Source organism: Stegostoma tigrinum, chromosome 9 (genome assembly GCF_030684315.1).
Source record: "Stegostoma tigrinum isolate sSteTig4 chromosome 9, sSteTig4.hap1, whole genome shotgun sequence".
Taxonomy (NCBI): Eukaryota; Metazoa; Chordata; class Chondrichthyes; order Orectolobiformes; family Stegostomatidae; genus Stegostoma; species Stegostoma tigrinum.
In genome coordinates, this window is record NC_081362.1 from 95,616,755 (window position 1) to 95,644,164 (window position 27,410).

Genomic DNA, 27,410 nt, shown 5'->3' on the forward strand with positions numbered 1-27,410 from the left:
GAATCATACACAGAAATGGAATCTCCGATAGCCCTGGTTGTAAATTCACCCGATGGGAGCCTGTCAGTGCATCAACCTGCTGTGGATTTGTTAAAGACCATTGATCAGGCTTTGGTAGTTGTTGCTATAATCGGGAAATATCGGACAGGAAAATCATATCTGCTGAACCGCCTTGCTGGAAAACAGAAAGGTAGGTGTTAGAATGTGAAACTGCCCACTTTGGGAATGACTCTGACAGTGTGTATTGGGAGAACTGAGCACTGAAGGAAAGTAGATGACTGCAGATCTTATTGTTTGGGTGAGGATGGGCCCAGCAACAAACAGGAGCAAGTCTTAATGAAGTAGAAATTTCCAATTCACTGTGAAAGCTTACAATGGGTTCCTCTGGCCACTGATTGGAAAATCTGGGAGTATTTATCACTATCTCCCATAACCATCATTGTTCCGTTGAAATAATTGCTAAAACACAGAATCAAAGCATTAATTCATAGCACACTGTGGTGTTTCAGCTGGCATACCCAAAACAGGGGTGTCTCCCTGGTGAAATTACCAAATTGTCTGTGTGTGTGTGTGTGTGTGTGTGTGTGTGTGTGTGTGTGGGCGTGGGTGTGCGCTAAACAAGAGACACAGCACGTGACAGAGCACGGTGATCTGAAAAGCAAAGCAGCAGCTCAAATCTTTGCAATCCTATCACTGCTGGTGTGAAATGGTGGTGGATAATTAAACCATATCCCCATTCCCAATGATGGAGGAGCTCAGTTCCTCAGTACAAGAGGTTAGGCTCAAGCATTTGTAACATTGTTCAATAAGACGTGTCAAATGGTTGAACCATTACAGCCTCCATTGGAGATCCCTTGCATCTACTGAACAATGTAGAAAATTGCCCAGGTATGTCCTGTACACACACAAAAACCCATGATGATCCAACCTGGCCAGTTCCTGTCCTATCAGTCCATTGCTGATCGTCAGGAATGTGATGGAAGATAACATCCAACAACACCTGCTCAGCAATATTCTGCTCAGTGTTGACCAGTTTGGGTTCCTCCTGATCGCATTACAGTGTTGATTCTGTTGCAGAGTTGGTGTGTGTAAAATTGTAAAATGGGGGAATGCATTGCATTGTCCCTTTAAAATATGATGGTGTTTTTTCAGTGCTTAGAGTTAAACTGAATGTCTGACCAGCAGCTTGAAGTGGAGGCGCACAGAGAGAGAGAGAGCACCCGAATGGAAACATTTTGTATCGAGCAGCCAAGTAGCATTTTTACCAAGACAGCAAGTCTTTTCTATTTTTAAGCAATCAATTTAAACCAAACCCTTAGATGTAAAAAGCCTTTCAAGTTCAAATGTGACGTTGTTGGCAACCTAGAACCAATCTGACTGTAAAGAAATTAATTTGTCATCAGGGGTATAAAGATGAGGGCATTTGGAAAATCGGGGAGAGCCAACGGCCAACTACCAAGAGGCATCACCTTTTTTAGCTCAGAGAAAGCACCATCTAATTAATTAAAGGCCACAACAGTGTTCGCTAAGAGTATTAATCAGAGAAAATATCCCTGACAACAGAATGGATGGAAGTAAGTCATTGTGACTTCAGATTGACAGAAAAAATGACTGGAGGAGGAAGATTGTTCCAGAAGCCCCAGTCTGCATTAATTTGGAGAGATTAAATTTCAATTTATTGTTGTCTTATTACTTGAGTTTGTGTAAGTGGGTCTCGTGTTTATTTCACGAGCGGCCCAACAGAAGATGAGTGAGTTATGGAATAGTTTGTACTTAGAACATAGAACATTACAGCTCAGTACAGGTCCTACGGCCCTGGATGGTTTGATAGGTCGGTGCAACAAACTGAAGCCCATCTAACCTACACTACTCCATTATCAGCCATATGTTTATCCAATGAACATTTAAATGCCCTTAAAGTTGGTGAGTCTCCGACTGCTGCAGGCAGGGAATTTTTTTTAAACTCATTTGTGGGATGTGGGTATCGCAGCCTGTCCAGCATTTTGTTCCCAGCCCTAGTTGCCCCTTGAGAAGGTGGTGGTGCTTTGCTTTCTTGAACCGCTGCAGTCCACCTGCTGTGGGCTGACAGTTTGTGCTGTTTCAAGGTCATCATCAGCCTGAAACACTAGTCATGGCCTCCTCTTCACAGATGCTGTCAGATCTGCTGAAGTTTGACGTTTTCATCTCTGGTTTCCGTCATCTGGAATATTTTGCTTCTCTGTTGAAGTTGTCAGGAGATGCTCCTCTTGGATGTCAACCCAAAACTCACAGCCAATCTCTCTTGCCCTGGACAGCCAACAGCAAGGTTTAAAAACTCCTCAATGAGTCCCAGATAACAAAGTCAGAAGCTGGATAAACACAGCAGGCCAAGCGGCATCAGAGGAGCACAAAAGCTGACGTTTTGAGCTTTTGTGCACCTACGATGTTGCTTGGCCTGCTTCGCTCATCCAGCTTCACACTTTGTTATGTTGGATTCTCCAGTATCTGCAGTTCCCATTATCTCAAACGAGTCCCAAACTGTCAGTCTGAGTGTCCTGTTCTCACTGAGTACCACAATAACGCAGTCTTTCCAACTGCTCACAGCGATCAGTGTATGTCTATTTGGATGGTATTAGTTGAGGAGAACATGCTGTTGAGGGACATTAGCACCTAGCTGAACCAGAAAGTGAAAACTTTAATTTAAAATCCCATCTGTATGATTCTAGCCCTGAAAAGCCAGCATTCCTGTGGGACTGTACTTCCCAGTCTGGGTGCTGTGTGTAACCATTGTCCCCAAAAAGCAAGCGTGTAATCAACTGAGTAAAGGATGTTCCACTGAATAACACGGGCTATTATTTATTCGGTTTCACCAGGGTTTGAAATTGGAGGCAGAGTCCAGTCAGAGACGAAGGGAATCTGGATGTGGGCCCTCCCACATCCACGGATGGAAGATTGCTGTCTGCTACTGTTGGACACTGAAGGTCTTGGACATGTGGAAAAGGTAGAACTGCTTCATTTTCACAGCAACATGAAGAACAGCACTTGCACGTGTAATGTGCTGTCAGTGAATGGTCACCCGTTCACTGCACAGGGATAGAATCAGTCAGGGCCTGTATTAGCTCTGCCCAGACTATCAGTGCAGTGCACCTGAACTTGCTCCACTATGTCTATTCCTGAGCCCAACCCATTTCTCAGACTTAAGGGTATTTAAATGCTTTGGGCACGTATCCATGTCATTGAGAACACAGCAGGATGCCTGACGATGAGGAAAAGTGATCAGGCACTTTTGAAAAGTGGGAATACGTCATGGAATAAATCAAAAGAAAGTCAGACTTTCAAAGGTTCAATGTGAATCTTAATCAACACATTGAATACCCCATGATTGAACAGGGCTCTTGCTGAATTGCAGATTCTGTGCATTGCCAAAGCTGTGTACAGGCTCCTGTTTCATGGAACTCTAATCCATGATCTGACTTACTTGTTCCACATCCCACAAAGGAGTTATCATCTTCTATTTTGTTTTTCTACCAAAATGTATTCCTTCACTATTTCCTGTATTAATTTCAACTGTGTTGTTTTTCCTCCCCATTCCACTTGTTTGTCTCTGTTCTTCTAAATTCTGGTTTTGTCTTCCTCAGAGTTCATAACATTTTCATGTTATGAACCATCTGCAAATGTTTGCAATCTACTCTTGAACCCCAAGCCCACATCGTTTATATTTTTGTGAGAAGGTTGTGTTCCTCTGCTTCTGACCCCGGAGTCTGTTGCTTCATATTTCCCTCCAGTCTGAAAAACATCAATTCACCCAAACCTGTTTTCTGTCATTCAACCGATCTCAGCGACCAGCATCAACGTCTCTGTCACATTCTCCAGGAAGTCAGTCCTGTCCAGTTACATTGGGTTCTGGCACGGCATCTCAAAAGGAATGGATGATTACTGCCATTGTCTCTGCATTGCCCATTCTTTAATCCTTCAGTATCGTACCTGGTCCTGGTGACTTGTCATCTTTTAAATACAACCAGAGTTTCTGGCTTCTCCACTTTTTCAATGTTTCATCTATCTAGTATTTCGCTTATTCTCTCTTTTGCTCTGTTTTTTGGCAGCCTCTGCATCCTTACTAACCTAGAAACTAGTAGCAGGAGTAAATCATTCAGCCCGTCAAGCCTGCTGCATTGTTCACTATGGCTGATTATCCGACTCAGTATTCTGTTCGCACTTCCTCCGCAGAGCCTTTGGTCCCTTTAGCCCTATGAACAACAGATATGAAAATATTCAGTGCTGTGGACTCGACTGCTTCCTGTGGCAGAGAATTCCACAGGCCCCCCGACTCTCTGGGTGATGGCATTTCTCCTCAATTCAGTCCAAAATGACCCTTAGATTGTGACCCGTGTTTCTGGTCTCCCAGGTCATCGGAGGCATTCTTCCTGCAAATGTTCTGCCTCGTCCTGTTTGAATTTTACATTTCTGGTGGTGGAGAGAATGGATGTTTGTGGATGTGGATGCCAATCAATTGGGCTGTTTTGTCCTGGATGGTATCAAGCCTCTTGAGTATTGTAGGAGCTGCACCCAATGCAAATGGGGAGACACTGATGACTTTGTTCTTGTAGAATAGAACAGAATATCCTTCATTGTCATGGAGAGGGTGAAAGTGCTGTGGAGAGTCAGGGGGTGAACTAATCGTTGCAGCATTCCGAGCCTCTGGCCTGACCTTAAGACCACAGGACTTACACGGTTAATGGAGCTTCATCTCTGATACGAGGTAACCCCAGGATGTTGATAAGGGATATTCAGTGACAGTAACACCATTGAATATTGTGGGGAAATGGTTATGTTTTGTGTTATTCGAGATGGTCATTGCCTGGAATTTGTATGGTGTGAATGTTACATGCCACTGGTCAAGCCTGGATATTGTCCAGATCTTGTTGAATTTAGGATTAAAAGACTAAATGAGATCACAAAAGGGGGTGGAGATCATAAAATGTAGCCAATGTACACCAGTTATTCAAGGGTGAGAAGCAAATAGGATCCCAGTCCGAGGGAAAATCGGGATGGTTACAATGAGATAAAGACAAGTTTACAGGCTTTGTGCCTTAATGCACAAAGCATTTGGAATATGACAGACAAACTCACAATGCAACTTGCAGGAATTGGAAGTGGCCTCACAGCTGTTATGGAGACATGGTTACATGGAGATCAGACTGAGGTCTGAACATTCGGGGATATTTGAATTTTTGGAAAGACAGGAAGAACTGAAAAGCTGGTGGGGTGGCACTGTTGGTGAGGTATGAGACGAGGATAGTTACGAGAGGTGACTGAGCCTCAAATAACGGAGGTAATAGGAGCAAAGACAAGCAGACAGCTGTAGGAGTAATGTATACAGCCACAAAGATAACTGCATGTCCATACGCTGTTGAAGAGGAAAAATAGGCCATTCAGTCCTTCGAGTCTGTTTGGCACTTGATAAGGAATGATATATTTCTCAATTCCATGATCCGGCCTTCTCCTGGAAACCATTGTTCCTCTCACTGGTCCTGGTCTCTCTGATGAGTGGAAACATCTTCTCCGCTCCCAATCTATTCAGGCCTCTCAGTAATTCCAAATTTTTACTCACATCTCTCCTCATCCTTCCGAGCCCCAAGGCGCATAGGCCCGGATTCCTCAGCCGCTCCTCTTATGTCAAGTCCTTTGGTCCCAGGATCATTCTTGTAAGCTTCCTTTGGACCCCCTCCTATACCAACACATTCTTCCTTAGAAACGGGGCACACAGCTGATCACAATACTCCAGATGCAGTCAGACCAAAGCCCTGTCTAACCTCAGTAGATCATCTCCACTATTGTATTCTAGCCCTCTTGAAATGAAAGCTAACGTTGCATTTTACCTTCATAACTGCCAACTGACCAACACCTTAACCTGAAGAGAATCCTGAGCTCAGACTCCCATGTCCCTTCGTGCTTCAAATTTCCGAGGCCTTGCCTACTTTTAAAAGTGTCTCTGCCTCTATTCTTCCTTCCAAAGTGCATAAAATTGCACTGACTCACTTAGTATCCCAACTGCAACTTCTTTGTCCACTCTCCCAGCCAATCCAATTCCTTCTGCAGTCTCCATGCCTCCTCAACAGTACCTGTCCGTCCACCTGCCTTTGTGCCATCCACAACCTTATCAGCAATGCCCTCCGTTTCTTTGACAAGATCATTAGGGCATTATGTGAGTAGTTGTGGTCCCAACAGTGGCCCCTGCACAACTTCCTGGAGAACAGGGATAGAGCAGGTGGATAGAATTGAACGGGATTTTCAATGGAGAACTCACATGGACTCAGTGGATGAATTGTCAATGAACTGTAAATACTGGGTGTATGTGTATGTGTTTATCCAGTTGCCAGGACCACTCTGATTAGGATGTGTGAATTAATAGTGGGTCTGTTCTCTCGTATAAGGCTTTGGACCAAGGGCTGGAAAACGGAATTAGAATAGTTCAATGGTTGTTTTTGACCAGCACAGACAAGATGGGCTGAAGAGACTTTTATCTGTGCTGTAGACTCAATGACTCAGTGAGAGATATTGTCATTGATATTGGGGAAATGGCACACATGCTGAATAATTACTTCACTTCCTTTCGTAATGTACGTACTGAGGCAAATGTGCTGGAAGAACTGATAAAATTAGTAGTGGATGGGAAACAGGGAGTAAATAAAATTGATGTTAGTAAAAAATCAGTAATGAACAGGCCAATGGAACTGAAGAGTGATAAACCTACAGGATCAGATGGTTTCCATCCAAGGCCCATGTTTATAACTGCAATCTCCTAGGCAATGATCCACTTGTCCCTTGTTCAAATCACTAGAACATCAAACAGTTCAAGGTAATGCATGAAATGCGGCATGGTACTTTACATCAATCGTTGGTTTTCTCTGTCTCTGTGTTGCAGGGAAATGAAAGCAATGATAACAAGATTTTCGCACTTGCGTTTCTGCTGAGCAGCATGTTCGTGTATAACAGCAAAGGTGCAATCGACCAACAGGCTCTACAGGACATCAAGTATCCTTAACATGGTGTTCACTCAAAATGACTGACAGTATAAACCTCCAGCAGTTATTCATGTTCCTTTCTGTTGTATTGTTGTAAACTCAATCTCATAACAAGGAACACTTTCAGCAATGGGAGGCAGTTCCAGGATTTTGACCCATTGACACTGAAGGTTCTGAGGAAGGGTCATCGGACCTGAAATGTTAACTCTGTTTTTACCTTGACTGATACTGCCAGACCTGCTGAGCTTTTCCAGCAACTTTGTTTTTGTTTTTATTTGGAATCAATTTATTCACGGGGAAGCATTGTGGATAAATCTCCTGAATCTCCTGTGTACACATGCACACAGAAAAACAAAGAACATAGAACATTACAGCACAGTACAGGCCCTTCGGCCTTCGATGTTGTGCCGACCTGTCATACCGATCTCAAGCCCATCTAACCTACACTATTCCATGTACGTCCATATGCTTGTCCAATGACGACTTAAATGTACCTAAAGTTGGCGAATCTACTACCGTTGCAGGCAAAGCGTTCCATTCCCTTACTACTCTGAGTAAAGAAGTTCTGTTTCTTAAAATCCTGTCTTTCAGACCATATTCTGTTGATGAGATCACAATCACAAGAACACATTTTGACAGGTCTTGAAATAGTTGTCACTTTTTGACAGGTACTTGGCAGGTTTGATGGTTCCAAGGGGTATGTCAGGCTTTTACATGCAAATGCACCCACAGATAACAACCCCAAATGAAACCTCAGTCCCACCCACAAGCCTGTGTGGTTTCTCAGGAGAATATTCACAGGAATAACTTGTCTTTCCGAAGGAATACCATGGTTCCCAAAAGGAAATGCACATAGAACTAACCTGTGCTGAGCCACTCTGCGGTGTACGGTCCGGGTTCCACACAGCAGGAATCTCCAAATGGGATTTCAGTGGAGAGAGCTGACCAATTAATTAGCCAGCTGCCTCTGGGAAATGTAAGTGAGTGAAATCTGCATCGACTCCATTCTCACCTCATGGAAATGGGAAATGCCGGGGCCAGGGATGGGGCATGTGATTTTGGGCCATTTCTGCTGCTTTCCCAGCATTGTAAAGGCTTTCTGATGTAGTGGGAACCTGAACATTATCAAAATGTCAGAGATGTTTAGAAGCCCAGTGTTTGCCTGTTTCTATGTTATTCCCCTTAACAATGGGTCAGTTATGTGACAGAACTGACCAAAATCATCCGATCTATATCTGGAGAGGAAGATGACCATGGAGAAGAATTCATGCAATACTTTCCTGGCTTTGTTTGGGTCGTACGGGATTTTTGTCTGGAGCTGAAAATTAACAAGAAAGAAGTAACAGCAGATGAATATTTGGAAGATGCCCTTAAACTGAAAGAAGGTAAGGAAATTGAATTAAATAAGGGAAGCAGTGAATCCGTAGATCTCCTTAATCAAGTGCTGTGCAAATTAAACAAGTTCTATTATTCTTCATTCTGTGGGTCCCATGAACCTTTTGGGCGACAGTGAGATTGAGCGAAGCTGGAAAACCCAGAAGCATGCAGCAATGAAATGACAACACAACATCAGTAATGTTTGAAGCATTACGTGATCTGCTACCCCATCAATGGCAGGTTCTGGCTCGAACCCTCATTTCTCCAGGGGTTCTCTCATCTAGCTGTTTGCCAAAACACAACTTGAGAATTAAAATCAAGCAACAGACAGTGGATGCTGCAGATCTGAAACAAACACAGTAATTGCTGGAGAAACTCAGCAGGCCTGGCAGCATCTGTGGGAAGAAAACAGTATTAATGTTTTGAGTTTGGTGACTCTTCATCAGAACTGTAAGCAGCAAGGAAACCTGGTGTTTATGCTGAAGACAATTTTGGGGGTGTGGGAGGGTGGTGAGAGGTGAGTGGATCGGTGGAGATGAAGCCCAGAGTGTGTGTGAGAGAGAGAGATAGGTAAAGAAGGAGATTCTGGACAGCAGGCCAGGTCAGAAGAAATGCTGAATAAGTGATAATGAAAGCTCAGAGTTGGAGAAAATGAGTGAGCAGTACTGAATGTCCCCATATAATGTGATCATTGATCTCGGATGCTGTAAGATTGGGTGACTTTGCTAAAATCATTCCATGTTATAACAGGCCGGGGTGTTGGGAGTGGCTAAAAAACATGGAAGGATGGAATCAGGCTCTAAAGTTATTGAACTCAATAAAACCCAAAAGAACTGCGGATGCCATAAATCAAGAACAAAAACAAAGTTATTGGAAAAGCTCAGCAGATCGAGGAGCATCTGTAAAGGAGAAAACAGAGTTAATGTTTCAGGTCCGGTGACCCTTCCTCGGACCTGATGGTGGCTGGGAAAGCGTCAGTTTATGTGCAAAAAATGGGGAGGTGGGTGGGGTAGGAAGTAAATGGTAGGATAGAGCCCAAAGAGAGAGAAAGACAGTTGGACAGACAAAGGAGTTGCTAATGATCAGGCTGGGAGGGGGAAGAGTTGTTAATGGGAACTGGTAGTGACTAACAACAGGGGGTGTGTAGTGGCAGGCTACGTGGTTACAAGGCCTGGTGTGTGGGGTGGAGGGCTGGGACATGGGAGAGTTTAGGCCCTAAAATTGTTGAACTCAACATTGAGTTCGGAGGGCTGTAGGATCCCCAAGCGGAAAATGAGGTGTTGTTCCTCCAGCTTGTGTTGGGCTTAACTGTAGCAAGCCGGAGACTGAGATGTTGGCCAGGGAGCAAGGTGATGCATTGAAGTGGCAGACAACAGGTAGTTCAGGGTCTTTTTTGCAAACAGAAAGTAAATGTTCTGTGAAGCAGTCACCAAGTCGACGCTTCGTTTGAGAGGGGTTTGTAATAGCCAGTCTAAGATCCATCACAAGATCCACTACCATCCTTTACAAACCCACCGACTCCCACAGCTACCTGGGCTATACATCTTCACATCCCACTTCCTGTAAAGACTGCATCCCATTCTCTCAGCTCCTCCATCTCTGTTGCATACGTTCAGATGAGGCCAACTTTGACAAGGGAGCCTCCGAAATGTCCACTTTCTTCCTCAACTGGGGATTGCCCAGCTCCGTTGTCAACAGGGCCTCAATTGGGTCCGACCCTTCTCCCGCACTTCTGCCCTCACCCCTTCCCTTCCCTCCCGCAACAGCGACAGGGTTCCCCTTATCCTCACCTACGATCCCACCAGCATCCACATCCAGAAGATCGTAGAATATAGAACAATACAGCGCAGAACAGGCCCTTCAGCCTTCGATGTTGCGCCTACCTGTTCATTAATCTAAGCCCATTCCCCTATGCTATCCCATCATTAACCATATGCTTATCCAAGGACTGTTTAAATGCCCCTGATGCGGCTGAGTTAACTACATTGGCAGGCAGGGCATACCACGCCCTTACCACCCTCTGAGTAAAGAACCTGCCCCTGACATCTGCCTTAAATCTATCACCCCTCAAAAGTTACCATCATCAGACGCCACTTCCACCACCTCCAGCAAGATGCCACCACCAAACACATATTCCCCTCCCCTCCCTTGTCTGCCCACCACAGGGACTGTTCCCTCCGGGACACCCTGGCCCACACTTCCATCACCCCCAACACCCTCCCCACAGCCCTTACGGCACCTTCCCCTGAAATTGGTCAAGGTACAACTCCTGCGCATTCACGTCCTCCCTCCCCAGAATCCAAGGGCAAAAACATACCTTCCAGGTGAAGCAACACTTCACCTGCACTTCTCAGAATCTGGTCTACTGCATTCGCTGCTCACAATGTGGTCTCCTCTACACTGGGGAAATGGAGCGTAGACTTGGTGACCGCTTCACAGAACATCTACGTTTTGTTTGCAAAAAAGACCCAGAACTACCTGTTGCCTGCTACTTTAATGGACCACCCTGCTCTCAGGCCAAAAAAACTGTCTGTGGCTTGCTACAGTGTTCCAGTGAAGCCCAACGCAAGCTGGAGGAACAACACCTCATTATAACAAAATGTGAGGCTGGATGAACACAGCAGGCCAAGCAGCATCTCAGGAGCACAAAAGCTGACGTTTCGGACCTAGACCCTTCATCAGAGAGGGGGATGTGGAGACGGAACTGGAATAAATAGGGAGAGAGGGGAAGGCGGACCGAAGATGGAGAGAAAAGAAGATAGGTAGAGAGGAGTGTATAGGTGAGGAGGTAGGGAGGGGGTAGGTCAGTCCAGGGAAGACGGACAGGTCAAGGAGGTGGGATGAGGTGGTAGGTAGGAAATGGAGGTGCGGCTTGTCCACTCCACACTCCCTTCCAACCCCACCACACCCGGCACCTTCCCCTGCAACTGCAGGAAGTGCTACACTTGCCCCCACACCTCCTCCCTCACCCCCATCCCAGGCCCCAAGATGACTTTCCATATCAAGTAGATGTTCACCTGCACATCTGCCAATGTGGTATATTGTATCCATTGTACTCGGTGTGGCTTCCTCTACATTGGGGAACCCAAGTGGAGGCTTGGGGACCGCTTTGCAGAACACCTCCGCTCGGTTCGCGACAAACATCTGCATCTCCCAGTCGCGAACCATTTTAACTCCCCCTCCTATTCCTCAGACGGCATGTCCATCATGGGCCTCCTGCAGTGCCACAATGATGCCACCCGAAGGTTGCAGGAACAGCAACTCATATTCCGCTTGGGAACCCTGCAGCCCAATGGTGTCAATGTGTACTTCACAAACTTCAAAATCTCCCCTTCCCCCACTGCATCCCAATCGCAGCCCAGCTCTTCCCCTCCACCCACTGCATCCCAAAACCAGCCCAGCCCGTCTCCGCTTCCCTAACCTGTTCTTCCTCTCACCCATCCCTTCCTCCCACCTCAGGCCGTACCTCCATTTCCAGTCTGTAGGAAGTGGGAGGGGTGCGGAAGAGGGACTGTTCCACGTAACTACAGACTTCCTACAGACTAAGGGGGTGGCCATGGGCACCCGCATGGGCCCCAGCTATGCCTGCCTCTTTGTAGGTTACGTGGAACAGTCCCTCTTCCGCACCTACACAGGCCCCAAACCCCACCTCTTCCTCCAGTACATTGATGACTGTATCGGCGCCGCCTCTTGCTCCCCAGAGGAGCTCGAACAGTTCATCCACTTCACCAACACCTTCCACCCCAATCTTCAGTTCACCTGGGCCATCTCCAGCACATCCCTCACCTTCCTGGACCTCTCAGTCTCCATCTCAGGCAACCAGCTTGTAACTGATGTCCATTTCAAGCCCACCGACTCCCACAGCTACCTGGAATACACCTCCTCCCACCCACCCTCCTGCAAAAATTCCATCCCCTATTCCCAATTCCTCCGCCTCCGCCGCATCTGCTCCCACGATAAGACATTCCACTCCCGCACATCCCAGATGTCCAAGTTCTTTAAGGACCGCAACTTTCCCCCCACGGTGATCGAGAACGCCCTTGACCGCGTCTCCCGTATTTCCCGCGACACGTCCCTCACACCCCGCCCCCGCCACAACCGCCCCAAGAGGATCCCCCTCGTTCTCACACACCACCCCACCAACCTCCGGATACAACGCATTATCCTCCGACACTTCCGCCATTTACAATCCGACCCCACCACCCAAGACATTTTGCCATCCCTTCCCCTGTCAGCTTTCCGGAGAGACCACTCTCTCCATGACTCCCTTGTTCGCTCCACACTGCCCTCCAACCCCACCACACCCGGCACCTTCCCCTGCAACCGCAGGAAATGCTACACTTGTCCCCACACCTCCTCCCTCACCCCATCCCAGGCCCCAAGATGACATTCCACATTAAGCAGAGGTTCACCTGCACATCTGCCAATGTGGTATACTGCATCCACTGTACCCGGTGCGGCCTCCTCTACATTGGGGAAACCAAGCGGAGGCTTGGGGACCGCTTTGCAGAACACCTCCGCTCAGTTCGCAACAAACAACTGCATCTCCCAGTCGCAAACCATTTCCACTCCCCCTCCCATTCTCTTGATGACATGTCCATCATGGGCCTCCTGCACTGCCACAATGATGCCACCCGAAGGTTGCAGGAACAGCAACTCATATTCCGCCTGGGAACCCTGCAGCCATATGGTATCAATGTGGACTTCACCAGTTTCAAAATCTCCCCTTCCCCCACTGCATCCCAAAACTAGCCCAGCTCTTCCCCTCCCCCCACTGCACCACACAACCAGCCCAGCTCTTCCCCCCCCACCCACTGCATCCCAAAACCAGTCCAACCTGTCTCTGCCTCCCTAACAGGTTCTTCCTCTCACCCATCCCTTCCTCCCACCCCAAGCCACACCCCCAGCTACCTACTAACCTCATCCCACCTCCTTGACCTGTCCGTCTTCCCTGGACTGACCTATCCCCTCCCTACCTCCCCACCTACACTCTCTCCACCTATCTTCTTTACTCTCCATCTTCGGTCCGCCTCCCCCTCTCTCCCTATTTATTCCAGTTCCCTCTCCCCATCCCCCTCTCTGATGAAGGGTCTAGGCCCGAAACGTCAGCTTTTGTGCTCCTGAGATGCTGCTTGGCCTGCTGTGTTCATCCAGCCTCACATTGTATTATCAAAGAACCACCTACTCCCTTGCAATTCAACATTGGGAAGAAGATTTAAATACATCTCTTCCGCTTAGTGAGAAAGGTTACCTGGTATGAATGTATGTTACTCCTCTCCAGTGTAAATGAGCTGTGTGATGAGTTGGACCAATTATCTCAGGTTGCTTGTTATTATAGTTATTAGAGTACTTGGGATTTTTCAGCAAATGCTCCCCAATCACAGAATCAAATCAAATAGCAAACAGTTCCTTTGGGATTTTGCAAAGATGAGCTGGTTAATCTGAACATGCCAAACAACTGGAGAAATTTCTCATTTGATTTGAATTGGAGGGATATAAATCCTCTGTACCTGGCATTGCCACAGCATTTAAATTCATGCATAAAATTGCCTGATGGTTTCTTTTTGTCCAGGGGCATTGTCATGAGAAAGTAAGAGTCCTTCAGGCTCCCCAGGTCCCGAGCAATTCAAACAAGATGCAAGGCTTGGACACGCTCCCTTTGCTTGCAGAGAACATGTCCTTGTGTCCTGGCATGCCATTTTAAAATGCAGATTCATAAATTAGTTCCATTTTCAATTGCAGAATCATAAATTGGTTTCTGTTTTCTCCATCTGCTTCAATGAGGTTTAAACACAAGCCCCAGAGCATTAGCCTGTTGTACAGAGTTCCTCCCCTGGTGACAGGACCATTATGTTATCACTGTCTCCCCAAACCCCCTGTTGCTGGTTAAAATTTTGCCCGTGTTGCATGTACCATTCCGGCCTGTGCTGCATGAGCATGAAGTGAAATGTTTCCTGTTACAGGTGAAGGTCTGGATATCGAGAACTTTAACTTGCCACGATGATGCATTAGATATTGCTTTCCTTCCAGGAATTGCTTTGTGTTAGACACACCTGGAAATAAACGTGTGCTTCGGAATATCGAAACAGTCGATGACAAAGAGCTGGAAGAAGATTTTGTTCAAACATGCAATGAGTTCTGTCACTTTATTTACACAAGGGCAATGAAGAAAACTGTTCCTACAATCAAAATGTTCACTGGATCTGGTACGCCCTTATGAGTTCTATTTTTATTCGCCAGAGGACTGGAGGATGGTTAATGTGTTTTCACCATTTAGGAAGGGTGGTAGAAATGAGCCAGGAAATTACAGACCGGTGAGTCTCCTGTCAACAGTAGGGAAACTATTGGAGGAAATTTCTGAAGGAGTGAATTAATACCCAGTTGGACAGGCATGGCTTAATCGTGGTTAGTCAGGATGATTTTGTCGGGGAGATCATGACAGAAGCAAATTTTTTTGAATTTTTCAAAAATGTGATCTAATGTGGATGTGGATGTGCGAAGCTCAGTTATTGTAGATTATGTGGATTTTACCAAAGCTTTTGACAAGGTCCCACATGGGAGACTGTTTGAGAAGGTTAAAGCATATGGAATTGAGGGAAACTTGGTGAGATGAATCAGAGACTGGCTCAGGAATAGGACACAAAGGGTAGTGGTAGAAGGCTGTTCGAGTGACTAGTCACTGGCGTCTAGTACTGGACCACAAGGATCAGTACTGGGACCCTTATTGTTGTTGCATACGTAAATGATGTAGATGGAAATATGGGGGTCATGATTGTAGGACGGTTAATAGTGAAGAAGATGATTGTGGGTTATAGGAAGATATAGATGGGTTGGTCCGATGAGCAGAGCAATGGCTGATGGTATTTAACTTTGATGAGTACAAGATGATGCACTTTGGAAGAAGAAACAAGATGAGGGAACATTCAATGAACATCAGGGAACTGGCTAGCTCAGAGAAATGAAGGGATCTTGAGGTGATTTTTCACAGATCCCTAAAGTCAGCAGAGCACGTGAATAGGATAGTTAAGAAAGCATATGGGACACTTACTTTCATCAGTCATAGCATCAAGTGTGTTATGGACCAGACGTAGACCCCCTCAAAATATTTTTAGAAGGTAGCCTAGATCCTAACTTTTTCTTATTTTAAAAGCAAGTGTGAAGTGCTGTGTTCCAGCTGCAATGCAACTGCCTGCCTACTTAAGCAAAACACAATTTATTTAAACACTTTAGTTAAAACACAGCACAAGAAAGGGGAACTTAAAATATCAATTCTATTGGAAAAAATATCTGGATAATAGATCTAGTAACTGCTGATAATTTAACTATTCCAATATAATAACATCCTATAAACGCAACCTTTATCAAAAAGATGAATCCAGAAAAATAGATTTGCCTCCCAGGTAACCCAGCAGTAGTGAGAAAACTCAGCTTCTAGCTGTAACTAAAAGAGGGAGAAGATAGCTTACACTTCATTGAAACCACAACAGCAACTGCTTAAGGCATTGTCACAAGTATAAGAGGAAGAGGAATGTTGGATAAAAACGGAAAAACTGTGGATGCTATAAATCAGGAACAAAAACAGAAGCTGCTGGGAAAGCTCAGCAGGCCTGGCAGCATCTGTGAAGAAAAACGTCAGAGTTAACGTTCTGGGTCTGGTGAACCTTCTGAGGAATGCTGCCAGATCTGCTGAGCTTTTCCAGCAAATTCTATTTTTGCTCGTGAGGTAATGTTGGAATTATACAGAGTATTGGTGAGGCCATAACCGGAGTAGTGTGTGCTGTTCTGGTCACCTCACTGCAGGAAGCATGTGACAGCACGAGAAGGGGTACAGAGCAGGTTCACCAGGAAGTTGCCTGGGATGGAGAAATTGAGCTATAAGAAGAGACTAGATAGGCTTGGAATGTTTTCTCTCAAGCAGAGAAGACTGAGGGGGGGCATGATTGAGTTGTATAAGATTATGAGGAGTAGGGAAAAGGTAAAAAGACAGCAGCTGCTCCCCTAGATGAAGGGGTCAATCATGACAGGTCATGGTATAGGATAGGGGACAGAAGATTCAGAGGGGATTTGGGTAAAAAAAAACTTTTACTTTCAGCAGACGTTGCAAATTTGGAATGTGTTGTATGGGACGGTATTAGAGGCCAGAAGCCTTAGAACCTTCAGAAAATATTTGGATGAGCACTTGAAATATCATAACATTCAAGAGTATTAGACACATGCAGGAAATTGGGAACAGTATGCTTTTAGCGCTAGTTATTTTCAGCACAAACTCAGTGGATTATATGACTCTTTGGCTGTATGACTATATGTACAGATTGTAAATACACATCCCAACCTAAACCTGCAAAGCTGACCAACAGTTTCAAAACTGCTGAGCGCACAAAAGCACCACTGAATATGATCATGCACCGAGTCGAGATATTTGTGCTGGTTTGGAGATTTTACAAATGATTGATTTGCCTGAAGTAGCAATTTTATGCGCTGGTTTCACGAACATTGACAAACTGCTAGGAATTCATTGAGAAAAGACCGACAGCTTACAAGAACATTTTCTGAAAGGCCAGGCATGTGAGGTGTAAGTTCAGCTCTCAAGTAGAATAAAGATTGAAATTGCAGCTAACACAGCCAATAAAATTGTTCTGAAGTGTGTTTACTGTTGGAATATTGGAAAGATAGCAGCAAATTTACACAGTAAGGTGCTCCAAACAGTAATGGGATAGAGACTGGATAATCCTGTCATGATGTTGCTTGAGGATGAATTATTGGAATGTTTATATTAGAACATTGATAAGGCCCTGTTGTGGGACAGCTCACTGACAGCATTCTCCAACCCGTCCAATTATCCACTGCCTCCTTGTACAATGTGTAAAGCTGAAGAAGATTGCAGACCTGGAGTCAGAACTATGTGTGTCATTTTTTTAAAATTGAAATATGTTTTGGGTATGTGCGTAACAAGTCCACATGTCCTGCCAATCCCTAAATGCCCGCAGGAGGAGATTTCCTTTTAACAAATTACCCATGGAATGTAGGCATCTCTGGCTGGGCCAGCATTTACTGTCTGTCCCTAATTGCCCCGTGCAAAAAATGTTGGTGAGCTGCCTTCTTGACCTGCTGCAGCATACCTGCTGTGGGATGGAATTCCAAGATTTTGACCCAGTGACACCGAAGGAATGACAATATATTTACAAGTTGGGATGGTGTGTGGCTTGGAGGGGAACTGGAAGTTGGTGATTTGCCATGTAGTATATCTTGGAGATAGTACACACTGTTGTTACTGAGTGTCAGTGGTGAAGGGAGTGGATGTGTTACCAATCAAGTGGACTGTTTTGTCCTGGATGGTGTCAAGCTTCCTGAATGTTTTTTGGTGCTGAAACAAAACAAGGCAAGTGGAGAGTATTTAATCACATTCCCCACTTGTGACTTATAGAAGGGCAGGCTTTGAGGATTCAGGAGACGAGTTAGTTGCTGCAATATTCCTAGCCTCTGAACCTGCTTTTGTAACCACTGTATTGATATGGTGAGCCCATATCAGTCTCTGAACCAGAATCAACCTTCCCACTCTATCCACATAACCTGCAAATTTTCATTTTACTATGGCTAACCTGCCTGGTCTGCACATCCCTGGACACTCTCGGGCAATTTAGCATGGTCAGTCCATCTAACCTGCACATCTTTGGTCTGTGAGGAGAAACAGGATCATCCAGAGGAAACCCATGCAGACACAGGGCGTACATGCGTGCTGCTCACAGACAGTCACTTAAGGCTGGAATTGAACCTGGGTCCTTGGCACTGTGAGGCAGCGATGCTAACCACTGAACCAGCAGTACACAAAATGTACAGAACAAATCCAACTCAGTCCATTTTCAACAAATAACTCTCCTCTTGTATGTCAGCACGGAAATGGAAGCTATCAAGCTGTGCTGTCACAGAAATAACCAGGTCATGTGTTTCCATTAGGGTCACTCAGTTCCTGACCTCATTACCACCTTGGCCCAAACATAGACACAAAAGCGAATTCCAGAAATGAGATGAAAATTACTGCCTTTGTTATCAAGGCTGTATTTGACCAAGTGTGTCATCATGGAATCCAAGAATGACAGAAAATATGTGATTTATATCGAGTCATAGTGTCATAAAGCACAACTTGTCCATGCTGACCAGGTTCCCTAAACTGAACCAATCCCATTTTTCTGGGTTTGACCTGTATTCCACGTAACCTCTCCTATGCATGTAGCTGTCCAAATGCCTTTTAAATGTTGTAATGTACCCGCCTCTATTGCTTCCTCTGGCAGCTCATTCCATACACAGTGTGTGTGGAGAAGTTGCCACTCAGCTCCCTCTCAACTTAAACCTATGCCACCTAGTGTTGTATTCCCCAGACCCTGGAGAAAAGACCTTGGCTATTCCCTTTATCTATCCACCTCATGATTTTCTAAACCTCATTGAGGTCACCCCTCAGCCTCCAATGCTCTGGGGAAAAATCTCCAAGCCGATCCAATCTCTCCTTCAAACTCAAACCTTCCTATCTCAGTGAAATCCTTGTAAATCTACATGTTGTTTGAGTGTATATATTTATGTGAGAATCTTACAATTTGGGTTTTGACCTTGTGACATGTGCATTGTGGTCTTTTGTGTGTGAAGGGGTTTAATAATTATATTGGCCAGTAAATCTGGAGATAGGTACATTTAAATGACTCTTGGATAGGCACATGGATGATAGTAAAATAAAGGGTATGCAGGTTAGTTTGATCTTGGAGTAGGATAATAGGTCAGCACAACATCATGGGCTGACGGGCCTCTACTATACTGTACTGTTCTATGTTCTTTGTCATTTTTAGCCAATATGTGCTAGAGAGCATCGAACTAGATTACTTCTGGAGTATGTTTTGTGAGAGATTTATAATCAGAAAGAGCAAACATCAAAAAGCATTAGTTTACTTTGGAAGGAATTGTTTTGTTGTTGCATTTGAGAAATATCCAGCAATTGGAAAGTTTTTGGTGGGAGTTTGCAGGAGATGTGGCTGGGCTGAGATAGAAGAACAGTTTCTGGAGAAAGGAGTTAGTTCAGAACAGTTAGAATAGACAATACCTCAGTGTGAAGGTTTTGTTTTTAAATTTCCAGATCAGAAATGTCTGGTTTGAAACAAAACAGATTATTTGGAGCTTTGAAGGTTTAAGTTTGATTGCAGAACTAATCAAGGAAATATCTAACTATCTTTCAATACCATGATTTAAAGCATGCAGTTAATTCTAACCCATGTATTTAATAAGGGAGGAAAATTTCACTGGATTGTGATGTACTCTAAAATGATGGTGTCAGAGAATAAATGGGACATTATATTGTCATCTGTTTTGGCATCTTTCAAGTATGTATGTTTAAATAACTCAGTTTGTTCCATTTTCTTTTTGTTACTTTGAAATAAACTTCTGTTTTGTTTTGAAAACCAAATCTGCAGCATTCTGTGCTTACGTTTCAGTGAAAGATCACCTTATTTAATAAAGCATTTCAGACTGGCATCTCTTGTTCACTGGTAACATCATAACTGGCGTCATAACAAATGCATGCTCTTGTGGATTTGAATTCATTGGACTTAGAAGAGATATGTGAATTCCTTGTAAATTTAGTGTGAATAATTCACATTTCCAGCAGCTGAATGAAATTGCTTTCAGTTTTGATTTCTAAATGCAAAGTTTCATTGGTTTTTCCAGTGTTTGCACATCTGCCGAACACACATGTTGACCTGTTCAGACAAGTGGAGCTTGCATGTCTTGACAAAGTTGCTCAGAAATTGACAGATACAGAGAATGAAAAAGCAGTGAAGGAAGCTGAGAAACTCTTTGAAGAACAGATGGAAAAACTGGTTACTCTCCCAACGGAAACTGCTGACGAACTGAATGACATTTATACGAAATGTAACAAAGAAGCATTTGATATGTTCCTGAAACGTGCTTTAGGAAACAGTGAGAGATACAGAGACAAACTACAGGTCTGTGCACCAGCTGGTCTAAAGTACTTCACTATATCCAGAAAGAATATAGTTTGTTCGAAAGTCATAATCCAAATGCGTGTTCTTTACACTTTGTACAATGAAGCAGACAAGTGTTCAAACTCACCCATTTCTCTTTCCATTCATAGGGAGCCATTGCTGCAACATTTGATGATTATTGTAAAAGAAATGGAGCGGAATCTAGCAAGAAATGCAGAAGGCTACTGAAGGAACTATTTCAGGAAATTGATGTGAAATTTGCAGCAAATGTCCACTTAGTGCCTGGTGGATACTCGGAGTATTTGAAAGATCGAACTATAGCTATCAATCGCCATAATCAGACACCACAAAAAGGAGTGAAGGTAATTTGGAAAAAAAATGCAAATCAATTATTTAGATAGAAAAACTATCGGACTGTTTTTAACCCCTTCCACCCAGTGCATATAGCTCAGATCCATTGGGAAGAAGGCAGTTTTCTCCCACACTTTACTGAATCTTCAGGGAAGGGAAGGCCTCCTGCCCCAAAGCAATGGGGCCTAATGTAAATGGCAACAGGCATCTCTTATTCTGTGATTATTCCTTTTGGTCCGAGACTCTCCCACAAGGGAAGACAAACTCTCTGCATCTACCCTGTCAGGCCCCCTAAGAATCTTAGATGTTTCAATAAGGCCATCTCATTCTTTTAAACTCCAATGAGCACAGGTCCAATCTAATCGATCTTTCTTGTAAGAAAATCCCCCCAGACCCAGAACCAGCCTCGTGAACCTTCCCTGGACTGTTTCCAATGTCAATGTATTTTTTTCGTGGATGAGGGGATAAGAACTGTTCACAGTATTCTGGATTTGGTCAATCTAGGGCTATGTATACTTCCATCAAGAGTTCCTGATTTTTGTAATCCTATCCCATTGGAATAAATGTGAAGAGTGCATTTGTCATCCCTATTATCTACTGAATGCGAATGCCAGCTTTTTGTGATCTGTGCATGAGGACCTTCAAATTCTGTTACAGATCTCTGCAGCTTTTCTCCATTTAAATAAGATTCAACTCCTCTATTCTTCCTGTAATAATGCACAACCTTACGTTTTCCCACATTATATCGCATCTGCCATGCTTTTGCTCATTCACCTAACCTGTCTCTATCTCTCTGGAGACTTCCTGAGTCAACCTCATTGCTTGACTTCCCACAAACATTACTGTAGTACGTTCATCTGCCTCATCCAAGTCATTAATATATATTGTACAAAAGTTTGGCCCCATCACTGTTCCAGACCACTATCCAGAAAATGGCCCCGTTATCTCAACTCTCTGCCTTCTATTGGTGAGCCAGTCCTCTATCCAGGAGAACATACAACATCTACTCCCTACTTGCCTGGATGAGTACAAGTCCAACAGCACACAAGAAGTTTGACAAAATCCAAAACAAAGCAGGCTGCTTAATTAAGACGACATCCAGAATCAATCACTCCCTTCACCACGAACAGTCAGTAGCAGCAATGTGTAACACCTGTGAGATGCACTGCAAATATTCACCAAGGTTTCTCTGACAGTACCTTCCAGATTTACAACCACTTCCATCTAGAAGGACAAGGGCAACAGGTACATGGTGACACCATCAATGCCAAGCCTGTCACCATCCCGACTTGAAAATATACCACTGCTCCTTCAGTGTCCCTGGAATTCTGTGCCTTAGAACATTGAAGGTCTACCTACAATGCATAGACTGCAGTGTTAGACACAGTGTTATTGTGTAAAATACTGATTTAAAGAAGGCAGCTCACCCCCACCTTCTGAAAGGCCAATTCACAAAAGGCAATAAATGCTGGTACGTCAGTGATGCCCACATGCCATCGTGAATTTAAAAAAAAGTCAAACTAAGTTGGTTAGTTTTATATGCTCCTTGAACATAAGGCCCAGTTTAGTTTCCTTAATTCAGCTGCTGTTAAACTGCAGCCTTGTTAGAATCCCACTTAATGCTGGCAAAAACAGAATTTTAACTGTGAATGTTTCATGTTCGTATCATATTCAAACTGAATCAGATTTGTGCAAAATATGGAGAAAAAAGCAGGTCTCCTTAGTCAGCAGTTGCTGATGAGCAAAGAAAACCCTTTGGAGTAACTTATTAGGTTAAAATCTAATAAATCCCCAGGCTTACATCCGAGTGTTCGAAAATCAATGACCTAAAGGATTGGAAAACTGCTGATGTGAATCTTTTATTTGGTAAGTGAGCAAGACGGAAAAACAGGTCACTGCAGATCAGTTCGCTTCCCATCTAACATTGGGAAGATATTAGAAAGTAAACCTGAGCATTTAGAAATACAGAGTATTATCCAACAGAGTCAGTGTGCCTTCATGAAAGGACAATCATGTCTGACATACTGATTAGAGTTTCTTGGGAAAATGACAAGTAGGATTGATGAAGCAGAACCAATTAATGTCATATACTTGGATATCCAAACAGTGATCAATGTGGTATTGTATGTAAGTCGACAATCAGATAAACTCATGCACAAGCAGTTTGCAGATGCATACAACTTGGCTCGCAGTGAAGCCACTATGCTTCAGTGTGGAAAAGAAAAGGAACTGTCTTAGTTAAAATGATGATATATTGGGAAGGGTCGGTGTACAAAGAGATCTGAATGACCTTGTGTAACAGTGAAGGTAGACAACCTGGCTGGTGCTTTGGCCTTCATAGAACATAGAACATAGAACAGTACAGCACAGAACAGGCCCTTCAGCCCACAATGTTGTGCCGACCATTGATCCTCATGTATGCACCCTCAAATTTCTGTGACCATATACATGTCCAGCAGTCTCTTAAATGACCCCAATGACCTTGCTTCCACAACTGCTGCTGGCAACGCATTCCATGCTCTCACAACTCTCTGTGTAAAGAACCCACCTCTGACATCCCCTCTATACTTTCCACCAACCAGCTTAAAACTATGACCCCTCATGCTAGCCATTTCTGTCCTGGGAAATAGTCTCTGGCTATCAACTCTATCTATGCCTCTCATTATCTTGTATACCTCAATTAGGTCCCCTCTCCTCCTCCTTTTCTCCAATGAAAAGAGACCGAGCTCAGTCAACCTCTCTTCATAAGATAAGCCCTCCAGTCCAGGCAGCATCCTGGTAAACCTCCTCTGAACCCTCTCCAAAGCATCCACATCTTTCCTATAATAGGGCGACCAGAACTGGACGCAGTATTCCAAATGCGGTCTAACCAAAGTTTTATAGAGCTGCAACAAGATCTCACGACTCTTAAACTCAATCCCCCTGTTAATGAAAGCCAAAACACCATATGCTTTCTTAACAACCCTGTCCACTTGGGTGGCCATTTTAAGGGATCTATGTATCTGCACACCAAGATCCCTCTGTTCCTCCACACTGCCAAGAATCCTATCCCTAATCCTGTACTCAGCTTTCAAATTCGACCTTCCAAAATGCATCAGCTCGCATTTATCCAGGTTGAACTCCATCTGCCACCTCTCAGCCCATCTCTGCATCCTGTCAATGTCCCGCTGCAGCCTACAACAGCCCTCCATACTGTCAACGACACCTCCAACCTTTGTGTCGTCTGCAAACTTGCTGACCCATCCTTCAATCCCCTCATCCAAGTCATTAATAAAAATTACAAACAGTAGAGGCCCAAAGACAGAGCCCTGTGGAACACCACTCACCACTGACTTCCAGGCAGAATATTTTCCTTCTACTACCACTCGCTGTCTTCTGTTGGCTAGCCAATTCTGTATCCAGACAGCTAAGTTCCCCTGTATCCCATTCCTCCTGATCTTCTGAATGAGCCTACCATTGCAAGAAGATTTGAGTTCAGAAATCGGAATGTTCCCCTGTAATTATACAGGGCCTTGGTGAGACCACACATGGAGTACTGTGTGTACTTTTGGTCTCCTTACCTAATGCAGGATATACTTGCCAGAGAGGGTGTGCAGTGAAGATTTACCTGGCTGATACCGGGATGGCAGGACTGTGCTATGAGGAGAGGTTGCTTTGACTAGGTCTGGATTCACTTCAGTTTAAAAGGATGGGAGGGGATCTGATTGAACCGTGTAAAGTTCTAACAGGGCTTGACAGACGACATGCAGGGGGAATGTTTCCCTGGTTGGAGAGTCTAGGGCTGAGGAACACAGTCTCAGGATATGGGACAGACTATTTAAGATTGAGATGAAGAAAACTTTCTTCAGTCAAACGTTCATAAACCTGGAAAAATCTGTCCCACAGAAGGCTTGGAGGCCAAGTCACCAGGCCTTTATACAATTAGTGGTGAGGCCTTGGGAAATGGTGCAGAACAGAGACCTCAGGCTCAGGTACATTATTCTTTGAAGTTTGTGTCACATGTAGACAGGGTGGTTAAGCTGGTGTTTAGCACATTTGCCTTCATTGCTCAGACCTTTGAGTGTAGGAGTTGGGATGTTATGTTGAGGTTGTACAGGATGTTAGTGAGGCCTCTTCTGGAGTACTGTGTCCAGTTCTGGTCACCATGTTCGAGGAGAGGTATTATTAAGCTGGACAGGATTCAGAGGAGATTTTCCAGGATGTTGCTGGGAATGGAAGGCTTGAGTTATAAAAAGAGGCTGGAAAGGCCGGGACGTTTTTCGCTGAAGTGTAGTAGGTTGAGAGATGACTGTATGGAGATTTATAAAATCATGAGGGGCATAGATTAGGTTCACGTTAGGAGTCTTTTCCCTTGAGTGAGGACTTTCAAGTCTAAGGGGCATTTATTTAAGGTAAGAGGAGATAGATTTAAAAAGGACACAAGGGGCAGTGTTATTAAGCAGAGGATAGTTTGTGGAACGGCCTTCCCGAGGAAGTGGTGAATGTGGATACAATTACAATGTTTAAAAGACACTTGGAAAGGCACATGAATTGGAATGGTTTGGAGGGATATGGGCCATGTGCAGGCAGGTAGGGTCATTAAACTTGGATAACAAAGTGTGGAGTTGGATGAACACAGCACGCCAAGCAGCATCTCAGGAGCACAGAAGTTTTGGGCCTAAAGCCTTCAAACTGGAAAAGCCTCAATAAACTTGGAGCTGGACAAACACAGCAGGTCAGACAGCATCAGAGAAGCAGGAAAGTCAACATTCCAGCCTGAGGGAAGGGGTTTTGAGGGTAGAAGTGCAGGAAATGGTGGAAATGCAATTGAGGGCATCCTTAATTTACAGAGGAGGGGAAATTACAGTGCCTAAAGTAGGAGGACATCTAGGATGTCTGAAAGTGGAACGCCTTATCCTGGGAGCAGATGTGGCAGAGGCAGAGATTTAAGAGTATGGGCAAGCATTTTTGCAGGAAAGTGGGTGAGAGGAGCTGTAGATAAGTTGGTTCTGGGAGCCAGTGGGTTTGAAATGGATGTTGCTGGTGAGCCAGTGTCTGTAGATGGAGACGGAGAGGTCCAGGAAGGGGAGAAAGGTGTCAGAAGTGGTCCAAGTGAATTTGAGGGTGGGCGGAAGGTGTTACCAAAGTTGATGAATTACTCGAGTTCCTTGCGGGAGCACAAGGCAGCAGCACTACGATCATCAATGTAGCGGAGTGAGTGGTGAGGGATAGAGCCAGTGTAGTTGTGGAAGAGTGTCCGTTCCTTGTATCCTACAAACAGGCAGGCATAGCTCGGTCCCACGTGAGTGTCCATGGCCAAACCCTTTTTTTTAATCAATTGTCACAGTTGGGTCTAAATTGAGGGTCTGAATGTTATCTGGAGTCCATGGGGGGTGAGCCAGTTGCATGGACAGGCACTGTGGAAGGAGATGTGCCTGTACTAATTTGATTGCTTCAGAACATGCTTGAAGAGCTTCAGGGCAGAAGAAATAACAGGAGGTGGAAGGGGGCAGTTGCAGTGGGAGAGAGGGTCACTGAGCTCTCATCAGAGGGAGGAGGAAAGCTTCCTCAAGGCAGGCATCCTTAGAAGAGAATTTTCAGTATTAGTTATTGATGGCTCAGAGACAGTAAGGATTGCGGATGTTGGAAGCCATAGTCAACAAATGTGGAGCTGGACAAACACAGCAGGTCAGACAGCATCTGAGGAGGTGGCACGTCAATGTTGTGGACTGAAACCAAGAAATAAATAGAGGGAGGGGTTGGGGCTGGGGAAAGGTACATGGGATGATGATAGGTGGATGCAGGTGAAGTGTTAGTGGGAAGGGTGGAGCGGATGGGTGAGTGGGAAGATGAACAGGTTAGTTCAAGTCGGGAGGCCAAGGTTGGGCATGTCCCCAGTGAGTGGGCGGGTGAATTAAATTGGACGGCAACTGGAAGGTCGGGTTATTTGGTGCATACAAAGTGCAGGTGCTCCACAAACCAGTCATCCAGTCTGCGTTTGATCTCCCCAAAATAGACGAGACCACATTGCGAGCAACGGATGCGATAAATCAGGTTGGCTGAAGTGCAGGTGAATCTGTGCTGGATTTGGGAGGATTGATTGGGGCCTGGAATGGAGGCGAGAGGGGAGGTGGAGGGGCAGGTGTTGCATACTTTGCATTTGCAGGGAAAGGGACTGGGTGTGATGGCAAGGCTGGTGGGGAGTGAAGATCTGATGAGGCGTCAGTGAAGTGATCAGTCCCTGCATTCAGAGATAATGGGAACTACAGATGCTGGAGAATCCAAGATAACAAAGTGTGAAGCTGGATGAACACAGCAGGTCCAGCAGCATCTCAGGAGCACAAAAGCTGACATTTCGGGCCTAGATGGGTCTGGGCCTGAAACGCCAGCTTATGTGCTCTTAAGATGCTGCTTGGCCTGCTGTGTTCATCCAGCTTCACACTTTGTTATGCCTGCTGTCAGTTTAGTTTGAGATTATGGTCGGCGTGGACTGGTTGAATCGAAGGAACAGTTTTCGTGCTGTACGACTCTGCATTCAAGAAAGTGATAGATGAATTCTGAGATATTAATTGCACTGATAAATGGAGAGAATGTGGAAATACAACATTGAAAAAGAGGATTAGCCAGCATCCTGTTGAATGGCAGAACAAGTTAGAACGGCCGAATGGTCTACTGTACCCAGTTTTTATCTTGATCAGCTTTTTGAGTTGATAGC

The 27,410-nt window shown here is 44.8% G+C and overlaps 2 protein-coding genes across 2 annotated transcripts in view; both read left to right on the forward strand.

The window, feature by feature from the left end:
* Positions 1 to 14,581, forward strand: LOC125454616 (guanylate-binding protein 3-like). The gene is made up of 5 exons (XM_059648833.1): positions 1 to 190; positions 2,853 to 2,980; positions 6,905 to 7,014; positions 8,202 to 8,389; positions 14,412 to 14,581. The coding sequence occupies exons 1-5, from the start codon at positions 16 to 18 to the stop codon at positions 14,426 to 14,428; spliced, it is 618 nt and encodes a 205-aa protein (XP_059504816.1). The 5' UTR covers positions 1 to 15; the 3' UTR covers positions 14,429 to 14,581.
* The window catches only part of LOC132210046 (guanylate-binding protein 5-like), an 18,827-nt gene continuing 5,961 nt past the window's right edge, over positions 14,545 to 27,410 (forward strand). Inside the window, exons 1-3 of the mRNA XM_059648860.1 lie at positions 14,545 to 14,587; positions 20,088 to 20,365; positions 20,515 to 20,727. Of these exons, the coding sequence (XP_059504843.1) occupies positions 14,545 to 14,587; positions 20,088 to 20,365; positions 20,515 to 20,727 (534 nt within the window). The remainder of the gene's footprint in view (positions 14,588 to 20,087; positions 20,366 to 20,514; positions 20,728 to 27,410) is intronic.

Excerpts from the sequence above, each read along its gene's own strand:
- LOC125454616 (XM_059648833.1), top strand. The coding sequence starts at position 16 with ATGGAATCTCCGATAGCCCTGGTTGTAAATTCACCCGATGGGAGCCTG. Across the intron at positions 191-2,852 it reads CCTTGCTGGAAAACAGAAAG|GGTTTGAAATTGGAGGCAGA; the intron begins GTAGGTGTTAGA and ends CGGTTTCACCAG. Across the intron at positions 2,981-6,904 it reads GTCTTGGACATGTGGAAAAG|GGAAATGAAAGCAATGATAA; the intron begins GTAGAACTGCTT and ends TCTGTGTTGCAG.